Source organism: Oncorhynchus clarkii, chromosome 11 (assembly GCF_045791955.1).
Source record: "Oncorhynchus clarkii lewisi isolate Uvic-CL-2024 chromosome 11, UVic_Ocla_1.0, whole genome shotgun sequence".
NCBI lineage: Eukaryota > Metazoa > Chordata > Actinopteri > Salmoniformes > Salmonidae > Oncorhynchus > Oncorhynchus clarkii.
Genome location: NC_092157.1, coordinates 23,070,770 through 23,089,180, shown reverse-complemented (window position 1 = coordinate 23,089,180; position 18,411 = coordinate 23,070,770). Strand labels below are relative to the sequence as shown.

At 39.6% G+C, this 18,411-nt stretch overlaps 1 protein-coding gene across 2 annotated transcripts in view; it reads left to right on the top strand.

Annotated features, from left to right (window-relative positions):
• LOC139420377 (phospholipid phosphatase related 5b) overlaps nt 1-18,411 on the top strand; it is a 74,754-nt gene that overhangs the window by 38,254 nt on the left and 18,089 nt on the right. For both annotated transcript variants that reach the window (XM_071170414.1, XM_071170413.1), the window contains exon 3: nt 4,457-4,707. In XM_071170414.1, coding sequence (XP_071026515.1) covers nt 4,457-4,707 — 251 coding nt within the window. The remainder of the gene's footprint in view (nt 1-4,456; nt 4,708-18,411) is intronic.

Genomic DNA, 18,411 nt, shown 5'->3' with positions numbered 1-18,411 from the left:
ACGATTTCCGCCCCGTCTACGGTGCCAGCTAAGGAATTAGTTTCGCTAGCTACGTATTTCTGTCATTAAACCAAACGCCAAACGTAGCCATTTCCATGGACAGTCAACCCTGCTTATTCTTTGCTGCTAAGTGGGACAATGTCAGGCTAATGTCTTCTAAAATCCTCTGCCAAATGTTCATCTAGTGAGTCACTGTTGAAACAATACATCTGATTGAAGTATAAATGTGTCTGTCAGCATCTTCTGTCACCCCCTCCTCTCATCTCAGCTCCCTCATTCCCTTTAAGAAAGAGTAAAGAAGAAGAGACTGAGGTGACTGGAATATGACAGAGAAAAAAACAGAATGACACTCTCAACAATAACGAAGACCTGCCTCTCTGCTCTTCCAGCTAAGTGGGTTTCAAAACTGAAAGACACATTAAGATGCAGAAACACAGAGTCTTGACAGTGATTGCAAAAGCTCCCCATTGTTGCTGCAGCAAATAGTGCGTCCTCCTGCCGGCTTTGTCTCTGGCTGTGTGTCTAGCGAGGGCTTGTTTGTGGAGATTTTGAGTGAAAGACAGAGCTATAAGGCTCTCCTCTCCTTTGGAGAGCCCTATGACACACTGACTCTGCCTATGTTGGTTTAAGAGCAATAATCATGGGCAGTGGAGTCTCCACATGTCTTTTGGCTCTGTGACACATTTCCGTTGTGAGTGTGTGTGTGTGTGTGTGTGTGTGTGTGTGTGTGTGTGTGTGTGTGTGTGTGTGTGTGTGTGTGTGTGTGTGTGTGTGTGTGTTGGTAGGTTCAGCTGGGAGATGTGCTTTGAGGATATCATTTTATTAAGGGATCTGATGTTACTCCTATGTGTTTGAGCATCACACTGCTTTATGCGTCCTCACGAAGACCTAACGAAGACCTGCCTCTCTGCTCTTCCAGCTAAGTGGGTTTCAAAACTGAAAGACACATTAAGATGCAGAAACACAGAGTCTTGACAGTGATTGCAAAAGCTCCCCATTGTTGCTGCAGCAAATAGTGCGTCCTCCTGCCGGCTTTGTCTCTGGCTGTGTGTCTAGCGAGGGCTTGTTTGTGGAGATTTTGAGTGAAAGACAGAGCTATAAGGCTCTCCTCTCCTTTGGAGAGCCCTATGACACACTGACTCTGCCTATGTTGGTTTAAGAGCAATAATCATGGGCAGTGGAGTCTCCACATGTCTTTTGGCTCTGTGACACATTTCCGTTGTGTGTGTGTGTGTGTGTGTGTGTGTGTGTGTGTGTGTGTGTGTGTGTGTGTGTGTGTGTGTGTGTTGGTAGGTTCAGCTGGGAGATGTGCTTTGAGGATATCATTTTATTAAGGGATCTGATGTTACTCCTATGTGTTTGAGCATCACACTGCTTTATGCGTCCTCACACAATTCTAGGAACAAAGCTCTGTCGTGAGGAGAATGTCGGTTTGCTTATGTTTGGCACACAGGGTTGTTGCTAGCGTGCTAGGAATTTGCATCTGTGAGAAGAGACTAGTAATTTCTACTCCTACTTTCAGACATAATGTAATATTTACAACATTTGGAATCACGCAGGGGTGTCTCAAAATATAAGAAAGGTCACTTTCATTACAGCATGTTATTTAACCATCTGTGTCTCCTTTTATTTAAATATCTCTCTCCACAGGTAAAGCAGTGTTTCATTACTGATTGAGTGTGGGGAAAGCTATTTCTCACTCTTCCTCACTTGTTACCCCCCCTCTGTTTGAAGATACATCTTTCCCTAACTGTCTCTGTGTCTCTGTGCCTCTCTCTCGTTGTCTCTTTCTCTCAGATGAGTACTTGTATTTTTCATTAGTGCAAACTCTACGCTCTGAGGGCACATTACCCATTGTTATCGCTCGCTCGCTCGCTCTCTCTCTCTCTATATATATATATATATATTTATGTATATATATTTATATACACCACTGTTAGGAAATTATGATTAATATGACTGAACAAATCATTTTAAATGGAACTGTAACTAAGTAAACTTATACTCTGTTTTATTATATCTGATTAACAATATGAGTTCATAAGAAGGGATTGTGTGACACGGACAAGGAGTAATTAAAGTTAATGAACACCATTCCAACTAGGCAGAAACAAATGGGTTGTGGACTGTGTAAACACATAAGGTCGTTAGCCTATGGTTGACCCTACTGAAACTTAGCTCTGGGGTTTTTAGATAAGGCAGTGAGTGCATTCCTAGGTTGTCTGTTAATTAAAACTGTCAGTTCAGTGGTGATCGATAATGTTGAGGGGTCAAAAGTTATCCGGGAGTGTGTTAGTAAGTTAGAATGAACTTTTCATCTTACTTTGTCCCGGTCGAGAGGAGGGGATTCTGTTAAAGCAGTGAAATGACGTCATGATCTGTATATAAACTGCTGCACGTGTTTAAAACCAGTTGAGTCTATGGGGGCGCTATTTCATTATTGGATAAAAAACGTTCCCGTTTTAAGCGCAATATTTTGTCACGAAAAGATGCTCGACTATGCATATTATTGACTGTTTTGGAAAGAAAACACTCTGAAGTTTCAGAATCTGCAAAGATATTGTCTGTGAGTGCCCCAGAACTCATTCTACAGGCAAAACCAAGATGAAACGTCAAACAGGAAATGAGCAGAATTTCTGAAGCTATGTTTTCTAATGTCTCCTTATATGGCTGTGAATGCGACAGGAATAAGCTTAGACCTTCTGCTGTTCCCCCAAGATGTCGGCAGCATTGTGACGTATTTGTAGGCATATCATTGGAAGATTGACCATAAGAGACTACATTTTCCAAGTGTCCGCCTGGTGTCCTGCGTCGAAATTGGTGCGCAACGCCAGGTGCAAGTATTTTTCCATTTGATAGAGAGGAGAAACCAGGCTTCCACGAACGATATATCATCGAAGAGTTAATTTGGAAAAAAGTTCGCGTTTTGAGGACTGAATTTTCGTGACGTACAAAACGGAGCTATTTCTAATACACAAAGAATATTTTTGGAAAAACTGAGCATTTGCTATCTAACTGAGAGTCTCCTCATTGAAAACATCCAAAGTTCTTCAAAGGTAAATTATTTTATTTGAAGGCTTTTCTTGTTTTTTGTTGAAATGTTGCCTGCTGGATGCTAATGCTAATGCTAACGCTAAATGCTACGCTAGCTAGCTACTGTTACACAAATGATTGTTTTCCTATGGTTGAGAAGCATATTTTGAAAATCTGAGATGACAGTGTTGTTTACAAAAGGCTAAGCTTGAGAGATGGCATATTTATTTCATTTCATTTGCGATTTTCATGAATAGTTAACGTTGCGTTATGGTAATGAGCTTGAGTCTGTATTCACGATCCCGGATCCGGGATGGCTAAGTGCTAGAGGTTAAGTTGGAGCGCGCTCCGAGAATAAATTCTATTACCTATTATTGAAAGACTGGTCTGCGTCTATTTTATGCAAACAAGAAATCGTACAAATTCTCATAAAATAGATTAAGGGCTTTCAATTGATGAAAGCACATTGGCATAATTAAATTACAGTAACACCACCGTTCAAAAGTTTGGGGTCACTTAGAAATGTCCTTGTTTTTGAAAGAAAAGCACATTTTTTGTCCATTAAAATAACATAACATGTTTTTGAAATACAGTGTAGACATTGTTAATGTTATAAATTACTTTTGTAGCTGGAAACGGCAGATGTTTTATGGAATATCTACATAGGCGTACAGATGCCCATTATCAGCAACCATTACTCCTGTGTTCCAATGGCACGTTGTGTTAGCTAATCCAAGTTTATAATTTTAAAAGGCTAATTGATCATTAGAAAATCCTTTTTAAATTATGGTAGCACAGCTGAAAACTGTTGTCCTGATTAAAGAAGCAATAAAATTAGCCTTTAAACGAGTTGAGTATCTGGAGCATCAGCATTTGTGGGTTCGATTAAAGGCTCAAAATGGCCAGAAACAAAGGACTTTTTCTGAAACTCGTCAGTCTATTCTTGTTCTAAGAAATGAAGGCTATTCCATGCGAGAAATTGCCAAGAAACTGAAGATCTCGTACAATGCTGTGTACTACTCCCTTCACAGAACAGAGCAAACTGGCTCTAACCAGAATAGAAAGAGGAGTGGGAGGCCCCGGTGCATAACTGAGCAATAGGACAAGTACATTAGAGTGTCTAGTTTGAGAAACAGCCACCTCACAAGTCCTCAACTGGCAGCTTCATTAAATAGTACCTGCAAAACACCAGTCTCAACGTCAACAGTGAAGAGGCGTCTCCATTAAAAAAAATAGCTTTTCTTTCAAAAACAAGGACATTTCTAAGTGATCCACACACTATCCACACAGTATGATAACTGATAACCAGAATCTAGGCCCCCTCTCTCTAGGAGTGTACACGTTAAGCATCTAACAGGTGTCTCTCTCTCTCCAGGAGTGTACATGTTCAGCCCCTAACAGGTATATCTCGCTCTCTCTCCAGGAGTGTACACGTTCGGGCTGTTCACTGTGGACATCTTTGTAAACGCGGGCCAGGTGGTGACGGGCAACCTGTCCCCCCACTTCCTGACGGTGTGTAAGCCTAACTTCACGGCCCTGGGCTGCCAGCACGCCCTCCGCTACATCAGCCACCAAGAGGCCTGCACCGGGAACCAGGAGGATATCCTGCGTGCACGTAAAACCTTCCCCTCCAAAGAGGCTGCTCTCAGCGTCTACGCAGCTCTCTATCTTGCGGTGAGTAGGAACCTATGTACCAAAGATACATGTTGAGAGAGTGAGTGAGTCCCTGTTACAACTCCTCACTAATTACATGTAATAACTATGGAATACATATTAGGATTATATAGTAGTAATAGGAATACAAAGCAGGCTTTCAGAACTGTATAGACATCGCTGGGACATCTAGGCGTGAAAGGGTAATTCCAAGATTCTGTGAGGGACAGGCTTTTGAACATCTTAATGATTGAAGTGGATTTAGTGAGTAGACCCAATAGATGCCGGTCTAGGGTGGGCTGGTGTTCTTTGATGGCTATGAGTCAGACTAGATGCGAAGAACACTGCAAAATATACCCTGGTAGTCTCTAAACCTGTATAATCTGTTCATCAATTCTTGCCAGATTGGCCTAGGCTGTCATGTCTCAAAATTTTGTTTTCGTTTTGGACTCTGGTTTCGAGTCGCAGCCTTTCATTGGTCGAAGAGTGCCTGCTGGTAAGATGCAATTATTTGAAGATTTCACATTTGATATTTCACTTTTTCAATCAAATTTGTTCCATCACCCACACAGTATGTAAATCAACTTTCTCTATATTGTTTTGGTCTGAAGCTTTGCTTTTTATCTGGCTGGTAGATTTGCATAAAAATGGACATCTCCAAGTCTCTGAACAGTTCTGTCTTTTTTTCTGGCTGCTGATATGCGTATAGATGGATTTCTCCTAGTCTCTGAGTTCTGCTGGAGGAGTATGTACAGTCACCTCCAAAATGATTGCCACCCTTGATAAAGATGAGCAAAAAATACTATATAAAATAAATAATACTAATACCGAGCTATATTATATGCTCAGGGTTGGGTAATAATGGATTACATTTAACAGGGATCATGTTTTTTTATGTTATTTTTTTATTATTTTTTTATTTCACCTTTATTTAACCAGGTAGGCTAGTTGAGAACAAGTTCTCATTTACAATTGCGACCTGGCCAAGATAAAGCAAAGCAGTGCGACACAAACAACAGCACATAGTTACACATGGAATAAACAGGCGTACAGGCAATAACACAATAGAAAAAAATTGTCTATATACAGTGCGTTCAAATGGAGTGAGGAGGTAGGCAATAAATAGGCCATAGTAGCGAAGTAATTACAATTTAGCAGATTAACACGCAGTGGTAAATGAGCAGATGGTGATGTGCAAGTAGAGATACTGGTGTGCAAAAGAGCAAAAAGGTAAATAAAAACAATATGGGGATGAGGTAGGTAGATTGGGTGGGCTGTTTACAGATGGACTATGTACAGATACAGCGATCGGTTAGCTGCTCAGATAGCTGATGTTTCAAGTTAGTGAGGGAAATGTAAGTCTCCAGCTTCAGCGATTTTTGCAATTCATTCCAGTCACTGGCAGCAGAGAACTGGAAGGAAATGCGGCCAAAGGAAGTGTTTGGCTTTGGGGATGACCAGTGAAATATACCTGCTGGAGCGCGTGCTACGGGTGGGTGTTGTTACCGTGACCAGTGAGCTGAGATAAGGCGGAGCTTTTCCTAGCAAAGACTTATAGTTGACCTGGAGCCAGAGGGTCTGGCGACAAATATGTAGCGAGGGCCAGCCGGCTAGAGCATACAGGTCGCAGTGGTGGGTGGTATAAGGCACTGTGATAGACTGCATCCAGTTTGCTGAGTAGAGTATTGGAAGCTATATTGTGTTGATGACATCGCGGAAGCCGAGGATTGGTAGGATGGTCAGTTTTACTAGGGTAAGTTTGGCGGCATGAGTGAGGGAGGCTTTGTTGCGAAATAGAAAGCCGATTCTCGATTTCATTTTGTATTGGTGTGATTGTAACCATTTTCTTCATCTGAGGAACAGGAAAGATCAGACCAAAACGCAGCGTGGTAAGTGTCCATGTAATTAAATATAACTGAACACGAAATACAAACTAACAAAGTGAAACAACGAAAATCAAAACAGTCCTGAAAGGTGACACAACACAAAACAGGAAACAACTACCCACAAACACCAGGTGGGAACAGGCTACCTAAGTATGGTTCTCAATCATAGACAACAAAAGACAGCTGCCTCTGATTGGGAACCATACCAGGCCAAACACATGGACAAACAACATAGAATGCCCACCCCAACTCACGCCCCGACCAAACCAAAATAGAGACATAAAAAGGAACTAAGGTCAGGGCGTGACAGTGATCCGATTACAAAAATGAAGTAACTGTAATCAGCCTGGATTACATTTTCTTAAAATTAGGATTACAGTGACATTCTTAAAAACAGCTGATTACATTTGGGATGACTTTATCAACTAAAAAGAGGACAATTTGACATTGTTTACACTAGTGATATGTTTTTGGGCTGCATCTCAATCCACCGCATCCACTAATAATGCCCTTCCACATCTGTGGTGAACGGTGGCAGAGCTAGAGTGGTGCTTGTCAGACCACGAGACATCCCAAAAATCGGTCTTCTCACATAAATGTCTGTAACGTCCGAAACTATTACGACGACTCAGCTCATGACCCTGGGACTGAACACCTCCCTTTGCAACTGGATCCTGGGCTTCCTGACTGGCTGCCCCCATGCGGTGAAGGCAGGCAACAACACATCCACCACGCTGACCATCAACACGGGGACCCCTCAGGGGTTTGTGCTTAGCCCCCTCCTGTACTGGCCACGCACAACTCTAACATCATCATCAACTTTGCTGATGACATGATGGTGGTAGGCCTGATCACCGACAACTGACAACGAGACTGCCTATATGGAGGAGTTCAGTGACCTGGCAGTTATCTTTAACTCTGCATTGCTGAAAAAGGACCCGTAAGTAAGCATTTGACTGTTAGTCTATACCCGTTGTTTACAAAGCGTGTGACAAATACAATTTGATTGTATTTATTTTCCTCCTGTATTGTAAAAAGATCTTGGAAGCTATAGAAATGCATTTATTAATGTCTATATTTGTTTTTGACAGATGTATTCTATTACACACACATGAATACATATATAAAATTATATTACGAGAGCTAAACATAAAAAGTAAAAAAGAAAAAATACATAAAAACATTTTCTCCATATATTGTTTTTAGAGAGTACATATGTTATTGTCCACGCTACAATAACAAAATACTTAAATAGATAGGGGAATGGACAAGGTATAAGCACATTAAATACTGTAGTATTTACTATAGCTAAAAAAGTGTAATGTTTCTGCAGACTGTAGTGTTTTTGTGGACATTACTCTAGTATTTATTTCAGAGTTTTTGCAGATAATACTGTAGTATTTACTATAGTATTCTACAGTATACTACAACATTCTGTAGTAACAACTACACATGATCAAGGAATACTTCAGTGTGTAGTATAGTATTCTTCAGTATATTAAAGTTTACTACAGAATACTATAGTAAGTACTGTAGTATTCTATAGGAAACTGTAGTATTTCATGTGGGATGGTTAATTTATATATAACATGACAGAAGATCATAACAAACATATTGCTATATTTAAAAAAAAAATCTTGGCTATGAATTATTTGGCTATGAGAAAGACTGGAGTAGGACATTAAAGGGAAAACTGATCCTAGATCAGCACTCATACACTGAGACAACATGTAAATATGAGTCCTGTTCAGAGGACCACAGTCTGATGGCAGTGTCTTTCATAGGGAATCCTAACTTCACTGCAGACTACAGCTACAGGGGAATACACTTCCCAGATCAAACTCTGTCAGATTTTCTTATCTGTGATGGGTTAGATCATCTTAAGGCATACAGTACCTTCAGAACGTTACAAAATGGGATTAAAATGGATTTAATTTTCATTTATTTGACAAAAAAATGAAAATGAAATCCATTACACAAAATACTGTGTAATGTCAAAGTGGAATAAAAAGTCAAACATATATTTTTTTAATACAAAATAAAACACACATATATCGTTATCTTTTTTTATTCTTAAAGATGTGTGAAGTTGGTTGTTGATCATAGCTAGACAGCCATTTTTGAGTCTTGCCATAGATTTTCAAGACGATTTATGTCAAAACTGTAACTAGGCCACTGAGGAACATTCAATGGCTTCTTGGTAAGAAACTCCAGTGTGTATTTGGCCTTGTGTTTTAGGTTGTCCTGCTGAAAGGTGAATTTGTCTCCCAGTGTCTGTCGGAAAGCATACTGAATCAAGTTTTCCTCTAGGATTTTGCCTGTGCTTAGCTCTATTCCATTTATTTTTATCCTAAAAAACTCCTTAGTCCTTGTCAATGACAATCTTACCCATAACATGATGCAGCCACCACCATGCTTGAAAATATGAAAAGTATTACTCAGTGATGTGTTGTGTTGGATTTGCCCCAAATATAATGCTTTGTATTTTCTGCAGTATTACTTTAGTGCCTTATAGGAAACAGGATGGATGTTTTGGAATATTTGTATTCTGTACAGGTTTCCTTCTTTTCACTCTGTCATTTACAGTGGTTCCTCCTTTAAAAATTGCGAGCTTACACCGTGGGACTTAGAGGTAATTTGTGGTTCAGTACGGTACTACTTCATTGCTCCAGACCAGCGCAAGGGAGAGCTAGAGCATTGACTATGCTTTTGGGTCCTGCTGTGTCTCTAACTGACAATGAATGGGCGACATAAACCTAAATAGAAACTGATAATTGTGGACTTCAGTATTACTTACTCAAACTGTTATTACACTAAGGTTTTTATTATTTTATTTTGTTAGGATTATTTTGGTCTTACTGTAGTAGTGTAGGCCACTCCCGACCGGTCACGTTATACAGCGCCTGAGGGGTGCAATGGTCTAAGACACTGTGTTGCTACAGATGCTGGTTCAATACCCGTGCTGCCCTCAACTGGGAGACCTATGAGATGATTGTAGGTTTTTGGTTTCTCTCCCTCTAAAAACAGAAATAAATCATTCTAAATAACATACTGGCTTTATTTACAAATTAGTAACAATGTCTCACCCCATGTCCCAGAATTATAATTTTCTTGGTCATTTTACGTTATTTGAAAACGAAATCATCTCCAAAATATTGTTATTTTTTAAAGAAAGTGATTATTATTATTATTATTAATTTAGAATGATATGAAAGCCCATTGGATATTCTCACATATATATTATAAACCCTGTTATTAGGAGGACAATATATATTGGTCATATTGTTCATGGCTCCCGAGTGGCACACAATGGCATTGCCTTGCAGTTCTCCAGCTGTATCCACTGAAAGAGCGCGAGGTTCAGGGCAGGGGGCACGGGATGGGCCGCAGAGCCATGCACAGAAGACCGACCTAGCCACCCCGCCACACTGACAACACTTTAAGGGGCATTGCACTAATAATGGCGCTGACAAGGGAAACGTTCCCGCGGTTCTGTTATTAGTGCCAGTCTGCACGTTCAAACTAAACAATGTAACTAATAATGGCATCTTTATGTTTTTGTTAATAAAATGATGATAAAAATACTCTTTCAAAATGCCAATGTTTATTTAGTTATGGATCCATAACGAATTACTATGGGAATAAATGTCACTGAATTACAGACATATCCTCCAATCCTCTATATGTAATTATTGGCGGAGAGTCACATCTTATTTTTCGATATACTGTAGGCCTACCGTAGGCGACATGAGTCTCACTAGTGAGTAATGTGCTGGTCAAAGTGGTGTAGGTCTTATTTATTTAAAGAGCATATTGAAGTTAGAAGCAATAGCCTACAACTATTTTAGCACCATTTCATGCTGCTCTGAGACAAGCATTGGGACTGGTCTTGATAAATCAATGAGATTTTTATTTTCACTGAATCTCCGTTTGGGTATTGGTTAGATTAGAATTAGAACATTTGAGTGTAGAAATGCTATACTCTTAGTGTAACCTTTATTTAACTAGGCAAGTCTGTTAAGAACAAATTCTTATTTACAAGGACAGCCTACACCTTCGTCCCTGTCAGGGAATTGAACCCCGGTCTCCCACATGCCCACATGACACAGGGATTCTTTAGCTAAATAGCCCAGTACTGTACTCCCGACAGTCACGTTCAACACCGCCACGTTCTACTCCCGACTGTCACGTTATACAGCGCCAATATTTTCCGTACCATCCTGACGGAATTTTTCTTGGAATAGAAACACCATAATATTAATCAAATTAATTAAGCAAGTACCAATAAAAGTTTGGACAGCTACTCATTCCAGGGTTTTTCTTTATTTTTTACTATTTTCTACATTGTAGAATAATAGTGAAGACATCACAACTATGAAATAACACATATGAAATCAGTTAAGAACAAATTCTTATTTAAAGGGACAGCCTACTCCTTCCCCCCGTCGGGGAATGGAATCCCGGTCTCCAGCATGTCCGCATTCTCTAGTAAAGCCATTATTGAAGGCGATCAAATGCTTCTCAAAGATGCCCTCTGGTTATCAAACTAGCACTAACAAGCATTAATGGTACCAGTGGTTCACACTTAAATAACGTGCCATAGAATTCTGCGGCACCATGCAAGCTGCGCCACAGTACACTGCAACTTTTAAAGGAGGAACCACTGTATGTTAGTATTGTGGACGAACTACAATGTTGTTAATCCATCCTCAGTGTTCTCCTATCACAGCCATTAAACTCGAAATCCCTGAGCGGTTTCTTCCTCTCCGGAAACTAACTTAGGAAGGGCACCTATATATTTGTAGTGATTGGGCGTATTGATACACCATCCAAAGTGTAATTAATAACTGTACCATGCTCAAAGAAATATTCATTGTCTGCTTCTTTTTTTTGCCATCAACCAATAGGTGCCTTTCTTTGCGAACCATTTGAAAACCTCCCTGGTCTTTGTGGTTGAATCTGTGCTTGGATTTCACTGCTCGACTGAGGGACCTTGCAGATAATTGTATGTGTGGGGTACAGAGATGGGGTAGTCATTTAAAAATCATGTTAAACACTTGTTGCACACAGAGTGAGTCCATGCAACCTATTATGTGACTTGTTAAGCATGTTTTTACTCCTGAACTTATTTAGGCTTGCCATAACAAAAAGGTTGAAAACTTTTTGACTCATTTTTTATTAATTTCAAATAATGCGGGGGGAGTCTAAAAAAGAACATACAGAAAAAGGCTGTTGTATAAAACACCTGTCTCCGGATTACATCTTCAAACTAAGGGCAGCCATTTGCATTACTAGTTATAGCCTAATGTTAGCTAGCTAGCTAACATTGAACCTAGCTAGTTGGTTAGCTTTAGCTACCAGCAGATTCATGCAGGGTAGTAACATTATGAGTTGGGAATATGTCAGGCCTAACAACACCTGTGCCAATATATCCTCCAAACACCAGCTTCGAGGGCAATTTCACTTTAGTACAATGGGTTACCAACATATTCAAATAATGATTGTCATATTTTTATAAAAATATTATTTTGATGAATTTATTAATACTATTTAATCCTTCCACAAAATATAGTCCCGACACAAATCAAAGGATGCTACCCAAGCCGGCTGGTCGTTCGTTCTATCGATTCCGTTGCCAGAGATGCAACACAATCATTTGTTTTTTTTGTTCTGTATCTATGGACGCGACCCAGTCGTTCGTTCTAAATGTTCTTTTGCCATACTGGCTGGCAACGATTTTATCCCTTGCTAGCTAGCCAACTACGGATAACTTACAGTCACATTGCAGCCAGAGTAGCTGCAAAGTAGCTGCATTTGTGTTTGTTTAAGCTATTTTATTTGGATACATCCATAACAATGAGCTAATGATGTGCAATTATGCTCTCTCATCAGGACACTGTTGTTCGGTGGAGCTAGCCAACAACACAGCTAACACAATCACTTAAAACTGAAGCTGCAATTCGTTTTGTTTTACCTGTTCGCTATTGACATTTCTTTGTATTGATCCATAAAAATGATGCCAGCTGATTCATGATTTTGACTGGCTGAGAAAAGCTGTCTGCCTGTCTCTCTCATCCCGACTCCTTACTATGGGACAGCTGGAGATCGAATTTCAATATTGAAACAATGTTTCAAATGTCAAAGAGACAGACAGCAAGGTTTATACAAATCTCCGCTATTGAAAAACCAAATGCTAGAATACAGGCTGGAATGCAGTTTTAACCAATCAGCATCCAGGATTAGACCCACCCATTGTATAATGTTTAGCTAGCTAGCTACATGTCTAAACAAAATGCTATGCAAGTAACCATTTCACTGTTATGAAGGTGTTGGTGAATGGAAAAATGCGGAGTCAGGCGCAGGACACAGATATGAGTAATTGTCTGAAATGTACTCAAAATATAAGTAATGCTCCAACAAGGAAAAACACAATAATCCTGAGCACAAAAAACACGAACCCACATGACAAACAATAACGCACAAAACAGAGAGGGAAGCCAGAGGGTTAAATAAGGAACATAATTAATGGAATGGAAACCAGGTGTGTATGATAAAGACAAAACAATACCTAAATGAAACATGGATCGGTGGTGACTAGAAAGCCGGTGACGTCGACCGCCGAACGCCGCCCGAACAAGGAGAGGGACCAACTTCTGCAGAAGTCGTGACAACTGTACTGTTTACACCTTCTGTATCCTGTGCATGTGACAATAAATGTTGATTTTATTTGATATAGTGTGTGCTTAGCAGAGACGGTAATGTGAAGAACAACATGACCTGCACCAAAGTGAAATTAAGATATAACGTCAGGCCAATGAGACAGTGTCCAAGTTACAAAATTCTCAGTTAGAATGCCCTGATTTTATTTTGTCACACTCACAACCATAAGCTATTTTCTGTAATTAACTTGCCATTACTTGTAAATAATGATCTTGTTGTAGGTTTATTTTCCTGTAACAACGAAGACAAATTAGCTTAATTTCAGCTATATGATATGGTCATTATTTGAACTGGCTATCTAGCTAACATGATAGAAATGAACCAAAACGGTGTTTAGTTGCTTTTAGTTGCCTGGTTCGCTAGATTGAAGAAAAAGTATGTGAACCCTTTGGAATTACCTGGATGTCTGCATAAGTTGGTCATAAAATATCTGATCTTCATCTACTGTATATTTTAAAAACAACCTGAGGAATGATTATAAAAACCGTTTGACATGTTTCTGTGGACATTATGGAGACTATTTGGAATTTCCGTCTGCGTTGTCGTGACCGCTCTTTCCTGTGGATTTCTGAACATAACGTGACAAACAAACTGAGGTATTTTGGGTATAAAAATCATCTTTATGGAACAAAAGGAGCATTTGTTGTGTAACTGGGAGTCTCGTGAGTGAAAACATCCGAAGATCATCAAAAAAAAATCTTTACATTTTTATTTTAAAAATCGGCCAAATCGCTGTCCAAAAATACCGATTTCCGATTGTTATGAAAACTTGAAATTGGCCCTAATTAATTGTCCATTCCAATTAATCGGTCGACCTCTACTAAATACATTTTTAAACGGATGGGTTTATTGGTGTTAAAATAAGGCTGCTGATGTCATGCAGCATGTCATTTTTGTGTTTATACTTTTTCATAAAAACAACGAAAAGTTTAATTTCAGACGACAATAGAATATTCAGGATGTCACTGTGACAACTGCCTACAGACATGTTGATATACATAGTATAAACCAGCCTTATTCTTGAAATCTTCGGTTGTTTTGTACACTACTGTACTCACTCTGTGTAGCACATGGCCTCACATGTGAATCTTTGAAGAATGGTGGGGCTAAGGCTTAAGAGTGTGTGAACAATGCTGAATGGAGGTAGACAGAGAGAAGCTCTCCGGTAGGTGTACCAAAACATTCAAGGGCCATTTTCTCAAAAGCGGGAATATCAACTTTCAAAGCAGAATTACTTTACCATTTTTCCTCAAATGTAGTGTATGATATACCATTTTCTAGCTCTAAGTCTCTACTTCTATCCAATGTAAAAAACACAATTTCAAAATTTGCTACATAAGACCGAATCGAGCCGGTCGTTCACAAATGTGGAAAAAGTCAAGCGGTGTGAATACTTTCTGAAGGCACTGTATATCCCACGTAGCAAATATCCCTTTTACTAGTTCCAGTGTTTGACTAGTTGCCGAAAGGTACAGTTGACGTCTGAAGTTTACATACACCTTAGCCAACTATATTTAAACTCAGTTTTTCACAATTCCTGACATTTAATCCCAGTAAAAATGCCCTGTTTAAGGTCAGTTAGGATCACCACTTTATTTTAAGAATGTGAAATGTCAGAATAATAGTAGAGAGAATGATTTATTTCAGCTTTTATTTCTTTCATCACATTCCCAGTGGGTCAGAAGTTTTCATACACTCAATTAGTATTTGGTAGCATTTCCTTTAAATTGTTTAACTTGGGTCAAACGTTTCGGGTAGCCTTCCACAAGCTTCCCACAATAAGTTGGGTGAATTTTGGCCCATTCCTCCTGACAGAGCTGGTGTAACTGATTCAAGTTTGTCGGTCTCCTTGCTCGCACACCCTTTTTCAGTTCTGCCCACAAATTTTCTATAGGATTGAGGTAAGGACTTTGTGATGGCCACTCCAATGCCTTGACTTTGTTGTCCTTAAGCCATTTTGCCACAACTTTGGAAGTATGCTTGGGGTCACTGTCCATTTGGAAGACCCATTTGCGACCAAGCTTTGACTTCCTGACTGATGTCTTGAGATGCTGCTTCAATATATCCACATAATTTTCCTGCCTCATGATGCTATCTATTTTGTGAAGTGCACCAGTTCCTCCTGCAGCAAAGCACCCCCTCAACATGATGCTGCCACCCCTGTGCTTCACGGTTGGGTGGTGTTCTTTGGCTTGCAAGCCTCCCCCTTTTTCCTCCAAACATAATGATGGTCATTATAGCCAAACAGTTCTATTTTCGTTTCATCAGACCAGAGAACATTTCTCCAAAAAGTACGATCTTTGTCCCCATGTGCAGTTGCAAACCGTGTCTGGCTTTTTTTATGGCGGTTTTGGAGCAGCGGCTTCTTCCTTGCTGAGAGGCCTTTCAAGTTATGTCGATATAGGACTCGTTTTACTGTGGATATAGGTACTTTTGTACCTGTTTCCTCCAGCATCTTCACAAGGTCCTTTGCTGTTGTTCTGGGATTGATTTCTACTTTTTGCGCCAAAGTACGTTCATCTTTAGGAGACAGAACGCGTCTCCTTCATGAGCGGTATGGCGGCTGTGTGGTCCCATGGTGTTTATACTTGCGTACTATTGTTTGTACAGAGGAACGTGATACCTTCAGGTGTTTGGAAATTGCTCCCAAGGATGAACCAGACTTGTGGAGGTCTTGGCTGATTACTTTTGATTTTCCCATGATGTCAAGCAAAGAGGCACTGAGTTTGAAGGCAGGCCTTGAAAGACATCCACAGGTACACCTCCAATTGACTCAAATTATGTCAGTTAGCCTATCTGAAGCTTCTAAAGCCCTGACATAATGTTCTGGAATTTTCCAAGCTGTTTAAAGGCACAGTCAACTTCATGTATGTAAACCTCTGACCCACTGGAATTGTGATACAGTGAATTATAAGTGAAATAATCTGTCTGTAACAATTGTTGGAAAAATTACTTGTGTCATGCACAAAGTAGATGTCCTAACCGACTTGCCAAAGTTATAGTTTGTAAACAAGAAATGTGCGAATTGGTTGAAAAAATGTAAACTTCCGACTTCAACTGTATGTTTGAATGGACTGTTTTTCCCCCCTTGATCCATTTATAGATGTAGGTCAGTTAGCAGTGCTATTGTTTTGTAGCTGTTAGCATTGGTTAGCATGATACTGTAAAGCACATTGTTTATTAGCAGTTAGCGCCTTTAAGCTAGCTACATAAAACCCATTGTATTTAATGGTTAGCATGCTACTGTAAAGCACAAGTTAGAAGTGTTGGGGTTCATTCCTTGTTCCTTATCAATCATTGGCTCATTGGTGAAATTAGCATTCTGACAATATCTTTAATTGAATCATTCAAAAACCTTTATTAATGCAATTGCAGACAGAAGTTGACAACAGGAACATAGCACGCATGTTTCCAGTTCTGCAAAATAGAAAAGGTTCCAAGCTGCTTTTATCATGTTTGTAGTCAACCCCTTGTGATGTAACTGCCTACGTCATTACCTTCTACTCATGAGACCAAAACCATTCCTACACAGCTATATAAACAAGACTTTTAGTGTTATCTAAAAGCTTAGCAGTAAATGTCCAAGTGGATTTATAGTGGAATGTCTGACTAGTCTTGTATCTCTTACGCAGAGTTCTGTCTTCACAGTCACACATTTCTCAGACATGTTTTTTTATAAGAGGCAGAGATTAGAAAAGACTGTGGAACAATATAATAATATAACAATAATATAACAATATAACAATATAATTAATATATATTGTTAATCGGTAGTCTAGGACCCTATAATACAACATAAGCAAAATCAATTATTATAATACATCAAACATTTGGTACAGCCCCTATCATAACCCCAAGGTGAACCCCTGACAGAAGTTAGCTTTCTGCATGCTACTGTAAAGCAGCACTATGGAGATTGGTGATTACTCCTGTTATTCCCTCATTGTCTGGAGCATTATTACAGGCTGCTGGTAATGAGCCCATAGCAGGATCAAATGCTTGGCTTGTGGACATCATCTAGAATCTGTTGTATGGGATAATCTGAATGAGACAATGTGATTGTTGTATACTGTACTGTATTATAGGCTTACCTAGTTCATTATGGCTGAGAAGGGTATGTTCCCATTAAAAGGCAGTCCAAAGACATTCAATGGCAGTCCACTCTTTGATGGAATGCTCAACCAAATATAATGAATGAAGTCATTTGACTTTATCTTTATGTGCAACATGTACAGATTGTGGTTTTAAAACCTTAAGGCCTCTATACAGGATGGGTTTGACAGTATATCCAGTCAGTCAGTAGAGTATGACAGCATGCTAACTCTGTGGGAGAGATTGATCTTTAAAAGGTTGTCAGTAAAGGACATTGTCACTCTTCTTCATCTCTTCAGAATATATTTATAGTGTCCCACTCCCATTTAACTGACAATCCTTGATTAGTGACAGTACAAATGTCACTTAATATGTGACATTAAATTGAAAATGTAGGTCGGAGCTTCAACTCCTGTGTAAAGCATTCTGTAAGGCTATTAGATGGTTGAAATCAAGTTGACCTCACCCATTGGGTAGATTGGATTACTGCCTCGGAGGACATTTTTGGAGGGACATAGTAAGAGTGTCGTCATGTGTGAAATGTATACGTTTTTAACAACTTACCACCCATGCCCCCTGGGAAGGACTGTGAGCAATGCCCTTGACCTGAGTGGGAGAAAGTTTCCCTTCACACACACACCATCACTACCCTGACCACAGTATAGTCACTGTTTTAATGAAAGCTCTGGGGATACAGTGAATCACCACATAATGGGCCAGACCATTCCAAATGTTAAGGTCAATCAGCAGTAAGACTGAACCCCTATCGCCTTTTGGGGGATTTACTGGGATTTCATTTTACACACAGAAGAGCTTATCATTGGGTTTAACTGTTTTTAATCAGGTTCTTTCTGCATGGGGAGATATGGTGAAGGAGGTGGTGATGGTATTCATCGTAGTTTGTTATCCTGCAGGAAGGAACGACTGTCTCGTAAAGCAGTGGTTCATCAACCGTGACGATGATCATCATGCTATATCACTGCTATCATTAACCCAGCGGAAATCAATACAAAATCTCTGATTTAAA